At 40.3% G+C, this 10,315-nt stretch overlaps 1 protein-coding gene across 1 annotated transcript in view; it reads right to left on the reverse strand.

Moving 5' to 3' along the window:
* Window positions 1-10,315, reverse strand: part of LOC103478552 (rap guanine nucleotide exchange factor 5-like) — a 33,816-nt gene extending 23,501 nt beyond the window's left edge. The window contains exons 1-3 of the mRNA XM_008432469.2: window positions 9,941-10,315; window positions 5,116-5,255; window positions 4,438-4,538 (exon numbers count right to left, since the gene is read on the reverse strand). Coding sequence (XP_008430691.1) covers window positions 4,438-4,538; window positions 5,116-5,255; window positions 9,941-10,120 — 421 coding nt within the window. The 5' untranslated portion in view covers window positions 10,121-10,315. The remainder of the gene's footprint in view (window positions 1-4,437; window positions 4,539-5,115; window positions 5,256-9,940) is intronic.

Here is a 10,315-nt window from a genome sequence, read left to right on the forward strand (position 1 = left end):
GACTCACTCATTCTTTGATTACATAGCGACTCACTCATTCTTTGATTACGTAGCGACTTATTCATTCTTTGGTTACCTAGTGACTCACTCATTCTTTGGTTACATTGTTACTCACTCATTCTTTGGTTACCTAGCTACTGACTCATTCTTTCATTGCATAGCGACTCACTCAGTCTTTGATCACGTAGCGACTCACTCATTCTTTGGTTACGTAGTGACTCACTCATTCTTTGGTTACACTGTACACTGAGAATTGAGAATAGGGACAAAACAGGTCCTATGGATAAGGCACAAAATTTGAATAAAATATGCACAAAATATAAGTTTTTTTCAAATATCTGACTAAACTAACCTGGGTCATGTGAGCTCAACAATGTATATTTTCCTGGTATTTGCTGAATATTTTTTTTATTTTAAACATTGTAGTCGGTGGATGATGCCTGTAAAATTTCTTGTCCAGGAGCAGAACTCAATACATTATAATAGTTTAAAATAATTAAAGAAATACTAAAATCATATATTATGACAATTAAGTGTAAGTAGTCATATAAATAATTATAAAGGTATCAATAAATTGAATTAAAAATAATTGTTATATATTTTCCAATTCCATTGAAATTTGTCACTAGTTTTTGTCAACACTGTCAGAAATGAAAAGAATGTAAAAAAAAATCTGGCATTATTGAGGGTACCAGAACTTCTGAGGACCCCATGACCTCTTCCTTTCTCTTCCTTTGCTAAGAGGGCTAGTTAGCTCTGGTTAGCTTATTCTTTTGTTTTTTCTTCTAAATTGTTTGTCACAACCATGATGTGTCAACACCATAACTGACAATTTATAAATCTTTGATGAAATTTTGTGAAATCAAAGCTTTATTTTGGTAAAATGTAAAGATTTCATGGACCTGATGAGCTACAATATGGCTTCTTCAGAATAACATCATATAWATTGAGGTAGTTTGGCTTTTTGTCAACTCTGTCAGATGTCAACTCCATCAGAGTTTTTGTGACTCTTTCAGTGAAATTGTTGTCAAATCTCACTTAAATGTGCAATTAATTCATTTCAATGTATTTTACAATAATTGCATTACTTCACCTGTACCAAATTTTTCATTTTACTCACTAGTTTTTCACCACCTTCAGTTCTGTCAACTCCGTCATGCAGTGTCAACTCCGTTAGATGGCCTTTTAGTTGTTTTTTGTTTTAACTAATATTTATTTTGTTTCTTGAGAAGCATTTGACTGCAAAATGAGTAAGAATATCACTAATAGGGTCATTAAAAATGATTTTTTATTTATTTTTGTCAGATGGTGATGACAACGTTCTAGGTCAGGTCAATTAAAAATGTAATAAAAAAAAAAAAATTGCAACTGGGAGCCTGCACCTTAGCATCTTTACATTTCCAAAACAGTATTTGTCATATTTGCATACATCAGGTTGAGAAATAACAAAAAAAAATGATGGGAAAATTAAAACCCATTTTATCCCTATTCTCAAGAAACACTATAGGACATTCATTAAGTGTGACAGGTTTTAACTGTTATTTTTAATAATTGCCTACAACTAATGAAAACTCCAAAAGGAGTTTCTATGAATATGTAAATTATGCACATAACCAATAACAAGAAGAATTTTTAACACAAAAATGACGTATAATGACTGACGCAGTCATCAAAGACAACTGACAGTCGTTGACAACCCTTCACAGTAAGAAGCTTATTGCTAAAGAAGTTGGAAATAAGTATGAAAATGGAAAATGTGTGATTAAAAAAAAAACATACAATTTTGAGAGCCATGTCATCTGCTGATGTTGGTCCACTGTGTTTTAACAAGTCTGTATTGTATGCATTCATCTTCTAGGACACGTAAAGTGTTTTGTGTCTCATTTAGCCCACAAGCTCCATAGAGAAGTGAATTTCCTTTTTACACCATGGCTCGGCACTTCTCCACGCTGCCAGACTATCAATACCCACTGTGCGTGACTGGTCTTTAACCTTTCCTGACCTAAACCCGATAGATAATCTATGGAGTATTGTTAAAAGGAAGACAAGAAAAACCAGAGCCAGCAATGCAGATGTGCTGAAGTTGTATGCTCCTTAAAATTAACAACTGAAAAATGCCTCCTTATGTGAAATGAGTCTTTACAATACGCGAGTTTCACTTTTCAAAATTGAATTACTGAAATAAATTACATTTTTGATTGTTAAGAGGCAATGGGTTTTTCTAACCTTAGTTCTAGAGTGTGTGGCTGAAATGTTTGTTACCTTGTGGCTGTGTTTTTTGTGGCAGCCACCTTTGGATCCTGCTAAAGAAGAGGCCCACCAATCACACCCAGCTCTTTCATAGAAACAGCGGTGAAAAGAGCTGGAGTTTGACTGGCTAAAGCTTAAAGTACTTTAAAGAATACAATGTTTTATAATTTGTGCATTTGCACACATAAAATATCTGCCAAATATTTTATTATTGATAAATAATGGTTAGTGTTTACACTGTGTGTTATTGAAATAAATGAATTTTCTAATTTCCCTCACCACCACTCTGGAATGCTGACGTGATTGGCTGGTGTACATTGAGAAGGCGGGGTTTAATCAGTTTATGGGTGGACTGCTAGATGTAGCAGGAGAGCTGATGGGACGGCTGCCATTTTTGAAATCCGCTGTGTTGAACCAGACTTAATAGACCAGCTTTGTTGCTGTGCAGCCAAGGTTAACTGACTCCTTTTTTTCCACACCACACCTCTCAGCATAATCATGTGCTAATTTACTGATATACACCTCCAAACATATTAAAAATCAAGCTATTTCCCTCCATCTAGAAGAGCCATATCAAACACAGCAACTTGGGGACTGCTCAAAGAAAAATGTATTTGAGTTTGATGACATCAGAGCGCCTTAGTCTACCATGCTTCTGCAAAGCTCTGTGGATCAGCGTAGAAGTAGCATCAAAGGAACAACAACTTTTGCAAGGATGTACATACAGCCCAGCAGGAGTCGAGCTGCCAAACATCTCTGAGTAAAGACAAGCTGCTGTTCATGTTCATGACTCCTCTGGTCTCTGGCTGTTTGACATTGGGATTTGATTTAATAATCCATCTGGAGATGTATGCTTAATGATATCAAGGAGCAATGGACCTATGATGAATTTAAGCCATTTATTTATGTAAGGATATGAGCAGTTTTATTTTTAAAGAAAATGTAACTCCTTCCTCCATCTAAAAATGCATTCCTAGCACTACAGTGACATCAGTTTCACTCAGTTCTTCTGTTAATCATGATCTGAGCTCCCACTGATGACAATTTCTTCTTGTAAGAGAAAAAATGAATCTTATTTTTTTCCCCTCCTTCTTTTTATTTGCTTTCTTTTTCTCTTTGTCTGACTATTGCACTGCTCTCAGTCATCGTCTCTCGTTGAGCAAACGTCTTCAGCTTCAGCAACAGAGGGTCTCCTCTGCCTTGGCAACAGTGTCACATTATCATGTACCTGCTGGGATGAGAGGAAATGTGTTGATTTGTCGCTGCTGCGGGGCTGGAGTTCATGTGGCGCGGTCCACTGCAGCCCAGCTCAAAAGATATGAGGAAGTGTTGCATATTTCTCACTGGTTTAAAGATTTAATCCTGTGCTATTTTTTTCCCCCAACAGCGAAAGTGAACTGACAGTAAAAACATAGCTGGTTAGTGAAGTCTGGATTGTAAGATTTCCAAAAATGCAAAGTAGGAGAAAAAAAATGCTCTGAAGCCAAAAGAAATATAAATTGTTAGCTGTGTTTTTTTTTGTTTTGTTTTTTTGTTGTTGTTTTTTTTGGGGGGGGGGGTCAATGACATCACAGGAGGCATAATTTATCTAATCAGTTGGTTTCAGTAGCCCTTGTGACATACAACTAAGTTTTCAGTTTGAGTATTGAGATTCAACCTTGTGTGCTTCATCAAGAGTCATGATAATAAAGAGCAGAAATACTAAGAGAAAACTTAAATTTGCTGTCATTAGTTCCCTTATGCCTTTTGTGATGTCACCAGAGGTATAGTAGCTTATTTCTAAAAATCATGGATTTTATCTTAACAATTTGCATCAAATAGGAAAAGCGAATATAATGTGTTGCACTATGGTTGACAAGCTACTTCTTCAGTGGGTTTGATCCAGCTTACAGAAAACTCAAGTGAGTAGCTTTAAAAAAAAACAGGCTGAACATTTGGAACATTTAGGCACTCATGATCAACCCGATGATATCGCCTGGAGACGAACTGCAGCACCGGCTCATTATGGAGACCAGAGGGGGTGAAGGAAACTTCATTTGTTGGAGTCCTGGAGTCCTTTTTTCAGAAATCAGTAAATTTAACAGCTAGTTTTTGCAGCGGGAGATATCAAGCTCCTTTTTCATACCCTGACACGACAAAGTAAGTTTAAAAGAAGAGAGGCAAAGAGTTAAAAGTAAGGATGCTGACCTGACTCTTTCCCCTGCATGGTCCCTCGGTCATCATCCAGCGTCATGTCACCCAGCAGATGCTCCAGGATCTTCTCGGGGGTCCCTGACACCACCGCGAACCTGTCAGACGCAACAGAGTCAGCGGAGGAGTCCCTGCCGATGGAGGACAGAGATCTGCTGCTGCTCCATTCCTCCTCCCCCTCTGTTCCCTCATCGTCTATGTAACGAAAGTAGGGGACGTCAAAGGTGGGCATCGTCTGCGGCTCTGCCCGGCTGGTGCCGGTGCTGCTGCTCTCCTCCTCCTCCTCGTCCTCCTCGTCTTCCTCCTGCTCCACCAGGGCTGCGTGCAGCAGCAGCCCGCCGTCCTTCTGCAGGTTCAGGGGCTGAGGACCAGATCCCATCCCTGAAGAGTTGCCGTGCCCTCACCCCGGCTGCGCTCACTGCCGCATGACACCTTCATGCATCCACCCTGGCGTGTTCACGCCGAGGGATCCCCCTCAGTATGAGTGGGAAAGGCCGTCTCACAGCCCCATGCTGCTCATTTATATCTATTTAATGTAGTCATTTATGAGTGGAGAGCTGAGATGTGGGCAAGCCTGAGTGAGTGTGTGAGCGACAGAGCCAGAGGAGGAGGCTGATGAGAGATGGAGAGCTGAGAGAGAGAGGGAGGAAGGAGGGAGGGAGTGAAGAGGCTTACCTCCTGGTCCTCGCCTCTTCCCTCCCTCCTCCCCTCGACCACGCAGCGTGCGCTGGCTGCTCTGACAACACCCGACGGAGAACGAGCACATCGTGGCCCCGCTCCCTCACGCACAAGCGGACTGCCTCGTCACTCTGTGGCTGTAGAGAGAAAAAAATAAAAATAAAAAAAAGGGAGGGGGGGGGCTGAGTGTGTCATAAAGGAGATTCCCTTTTCTCCCTCTCACATAAATCACCTCTGATTTCCATCATAATATACTGTCAAAAGCAGCTCGGAAATAGAAAGAGAACGTCCACATATATCATTATTTGGTCCTTATCGCAGGAGCCCATTCAGGGATTAACATAAATGAGTCACATATTTAAATCACTGATTTATGCACAGAGCCAATTAAATTATGGGGGATGTCCAGAAGGGGGAGTGTATTTGAAGCTGTCATTTGGTTATACTCTGCATACTAACAATGGTTTGGACTTCTGCTTAGGCTTTGATCCACACACTAACTCCCCCAGGGGATGGATTTATCCCCCAATAAGGTGCATTTCAATTCTTGTTCATCATTGCCAACGAACCACAATCTAGGTCCCAACAACTCTGTGACATAATGTAACATCTCTGTTTAAACTGGCATACATGAAGTAAACCAAAGCAATCCAGTTGTAGCTTAAAGGTTTTTCTTTTTTAGTTTTAGCAGTTTTAGGATTTTATTTATTTTTTATTTTTTTAATGTACAATGCTTATCAAAAGTGTTCTCTTGAATCTTTTACACAGTTTATCAACTCACAACTACAAGCTTCAGTGTATTTTATTAGGCTGTTGTCTGATAAGCAGACAGAAAGTAGGGCATAATTGTGGGGTGTTTTTTTTTTTACAAACAAAAATCTGAAAAGTGTGACTGGCATTGGGCTGCACAGTGGCGCAGTTGGTAGAGCTGTTGCTTTGCAGCAAGGAGGTTCTGGGTTTGATTCCCAGCCCCGCTCTTTCTGCATGGAGTTTGCATGTTCTCCCTGTGCATGCGTGGGTTTTCTCCAGGTACTCCGGTTTCCTCCCACAGTCCAAAAACATGACTGTCAGGTTAATTGGCCTCTCCAAATTGTCCCTAGATGTGAATGTGTGTGTGCATGGTTGTCGGTCTCTGTGTTGCCCTGCGATAAACTGGCGACCTGTCCAGGGTGTACCCCGCCTCTCGCCTGGAATGTTAGCTGGAGATAGGCACCAGCACCCCTCCTGACCCCACTAAGGGACAAGGGTGTAGAGAAAATGGATGGATGGATGGTGGCTGGCATTTGTGTTCAAACCTGCTTCATGCGTCATCCTGAAAATGGAAAGAGTGTGCCAGTACAAACTTTCCAAGACATGATCATCCACCTAAACCTTTTCGCTATTTTGCATTAATTAACACACCCATATTTTCCCAACCGGTGTAAAGAAAAATACAAGATTTTTGTTTCGACTATACAGAATTTATGAAACACTGTAGATGTTTCATCAAAAAAAGTTCAAAAACCTACAATTTCCACAACCCTGTCCAATTAAGCACCATTTACATATTGCTGCGGAGTAGCACCCTGAAACCCTCCGACCTCCTTTTTTATGTTGCATTACTTTTTGTTTATTGATTTGTTTCTGTGCGGTTCACTGTATTTGTACAACTTACAAACGCAAATCTTTCCAACTGTACTAAGATCTCTATTTTATGTTTTTACAAAGACCGTTTCTTCATGTTTTATTCACATTTCTCTTTTCTTATCAAGAAGGGTTCTCTTGCTATTAACAGGACGCTTCTGTGAACTTGTGATTAAAAGTTAATCATCTTCATGCGAAATGCAGCCATGTTGTATTCCAGTTTTTCTTTGCCTTCTTTTCCATCTTCCGCAGCCTCCACTCTGAGGAAGAACTGTTGAGCTTGCAGTAACACAATTCCTGATTGGATCTGGACAGTGCAGGACCCAGATCAGATATACTGGCCCTAATGAAGATTTCACTGTATACACACTCATGCATCAGCTCCTTGCTTATACACCCCCTCTTCCCCCTCCCTTCAGTTGTCAACTGTCAGTCAATGAATCACCTCTGTTCATGCAATTAGCCGGGGCTGACAGGCTGGAAGTGGCTGCAGTTTGCAGCCCTAATTGTATTTTGTGGAGACAAATGCATGATCCTTCAGTAAAGCAGGATTTCCTGGCACAGTAACACTCAACCAGAGGACACACAGAGACAAAAAAGACTGACTGCTGTAAAAAAAAACAGCAGGGATGTTCCCATGTGCGCAGGACGGAATATTAACTTTAAGACATGCTGGCAGCTTCTTGAGTGATTCATGACTTTGAGCGCATCTCATAAAGCTGTTCCAGCTGATCCCAATCTAACCAGCAAGCAGGCACAAAGAGGATGCCTCATGTGTATTTTCGACCATAAAAGGGTGGAGCCGCAGCACTTCTGTTCACGGAATCTGAACCACGATGAAAAGATGATGATTAGCTTCCTGGTTCCAGTGAAATGTACTCCGTATTTCCAGGCAGACCCACCAGGTGCTTTGCTTTTAGCTTCAATGCACAGTTTTTTTCTGACTCAAATCACGACACCAAAGCCAAAGTGTGGATGTCCAGTTTCCCCCCCCCCAAGAATGAATTATTGATCTGGCCACAGCTTCTCTGGGATAAATGTCTGTGTGCAGTGGGAGACAGACTCATAATATAAAAGACAAACAATTAGATCCCCTGAGCCGGTGACTAAAATACAACACAAGTCGAAAAGATCTTGAGTCAACATTTCCAAAGAAGTCCTCGTAATAAATATGATCTCAGGCTTCTGCTCAAAGTCACGTTCCTCAGATGTTTTCTGTCCTCGTTCACGTCTGGTGTGGATGGCGTGAGACACCTAACAAGGCCTGCAAAGTGTCTGTACTGTCTGTACCGAGTGCAGACGAGACCAAATTCCCTCAGAAATTAACAGCATGAGATGGCAAGAAGGTGAAGAGAGTAGCTTAGTTTCTCAAACAATGAAAACCGGCTTGCAAATTTGGAGTTTATTTTAATTTTAGAGGAGGTGGTATACAGCAAAGCCTCAAACTTCACACTTTCAACTCAGACAAGCTCTGAAAAAAATACTTTTTAGCCTTCAGCACCCCTGTCAAATCCATCCATCAGCTGTCTTCAGCTCAACCAGGATCCGGGTTCAGGAGGAAACAGAGATCCTTTATTTCTGAGACACTCCTGTTTTTTTTTTTTTTTGGAGGGTTCGATCTTCTAATAGGAGCTGTACATTGTTATATATTTGGCCATTTTGTTTCAACATGGAGTAAACTTATTTTTACGCTCTTTGTTGTCTGATTTCACATATTTAAACGAATCACACATTGCGCTGCACAGTATGTGTTGGGTGAACTCCAGCACCAGTTTAAATCGCTTTGCAAACACGAAACAGGATAATTTTATATAATACTTTGATTTCTAGATTAGTTGAAATATTAAACTCATTGTCAACTTTTTGTGATTTTTATTTTCAATTGCGTTCAATATGTACACCATGCAACTACTGCTGGAGATCTAACACAGTAATGCCAAAGTTATCTACATTGCTGACATTTGATCGTACTGTGATGGGTGGCGGCTTAACACAGGTGATGAACTTTATTGAATTCTTAACAGATGAGAAGATCTGGCCTTGTTGGGGAGAAAAGGTCACAAATCTGACGCACGGGAACCCACCCAGAGACCACACAATGTACTGCCAGTGCAGTCCAGCCAAAGACGTCAACTTTTCCTGCAATTGTCTAAAAGCCCAGCGAGCCGATACAGCTGGCAGGAAGGGTGAAGCTAAACCCGCCACAGATTTGGCCTATCAGAGGGCTCTTGGGCTGATGTAATGTTTTTTTGTTGTTGTTGTTTTTTTTTTTTTCAAAGCACAGGCGGGTGAGACTGAGCAGTGTGTGTGCACTTATGCTTTCAGAAGTGGCAGATTTTATAAATGGATGGTGCCACAATCACTACCCATGTTTGTGGCACTTTCACACCAGGATGGTTTGTGCGTCTAACTTCATGTGTGCAGGGCAAATCTCTTTTTATCAAATTACTTTTTGATAAAATATATAGCTATACTTAACAAGTTAGAATGATATTAGAATATTCATTCATTTCCGTAACACCATTCCCTATGTGAAGCGTGTATAGTTTTCTTTACACGCAGACTGAAATTTGCAAGCTTTTTATTTTTTTAATCCCGATGATCCTTCAACATATTTGACGTTTAACATTTAAGATTCAAATATTACATCAGATTAAGAAAAGAAAATGTTTTGTTTGTTTTTTTTACACAGAAATGTGGGCTCACTGAAAAGTGTGCTTAAAACTTGTGCATAGGTTGTGGCATTGTTTTCCAAAAGATAGTTTTTGTTAATTGTTTCTGTTTAGACATTGAGAATAGACAATATGTATGTAGTCAGATTTTACTGTGCACGGTTGTTTACATTTTTGCAGTAATATTTCTCTATTGAGTCCATTTCTTCCAACAGACCTTAATATAGCTTTGTACCCAGCTTTTTTCCCCCCACAAATATCCAGAAATATGTCTTATAATATAGTTTTCCTTAATTTGTATATTTAATCTGCATACATCCAGGAATTTCTCTCAATCAGGGACAACTAATGGAATATTCTGTCCAATTCTATTCAAATAACTAAATGAAAGCATACAGCATGGAGACAGAGATGTACAATATCATATTGACTCATTGATTAATTATAGATGCTACAGAGAAATCAGTGCAGGATGTCAGACAGATGTTTGCAGTGAAAATCACAGATTTGATCTTTGTGCGTCTCACCTGAGATGTCTTCTCTGGACCCTGGCTGTGGTTTTGCAGGAACCGGCAGCCGTCCTTCGCCAATCTCTGGACCATCTCAAGTCTGGACAGGTCCTCCTTGTCATGCAGGATGCATTTGCTACCCTGCTGCAGTGCAGGGGGCATAGAGAACATGTACTTGAGACCACAGTCCCACGACATTGTCAGCTAATTACGACCTGCTGGACTCAAACGAAGCAAAATCACAGAGCAGCTCTGAAGCAAACACTGGTTTGTGTTAAAGTCCAAATAAGGAAAAGATATAAGAATTGTCTGAGTAAATCCCAGGTGCTGTGCACCTTGTTCAGAACTTTCTAAAAGACTTCCTCGGCTGGATTCCTCATGTGAGTCATGGGC

Source organism: Poecilia reticulata, linkage group LG16, assembly GCF_000633615.1.
Source record: "Poecilia reticulata strain Guanapo linkage group LG16, Guppy_female_1.0+MT, whole genome shotgun sequence".
Taxonomy (NCBI): Eukaryota; Metazoa; Chordata; class Actinopteri; order Cyprinodontiformes; family Poeciliidae; genus Poecilia; species Poecilia reticulata.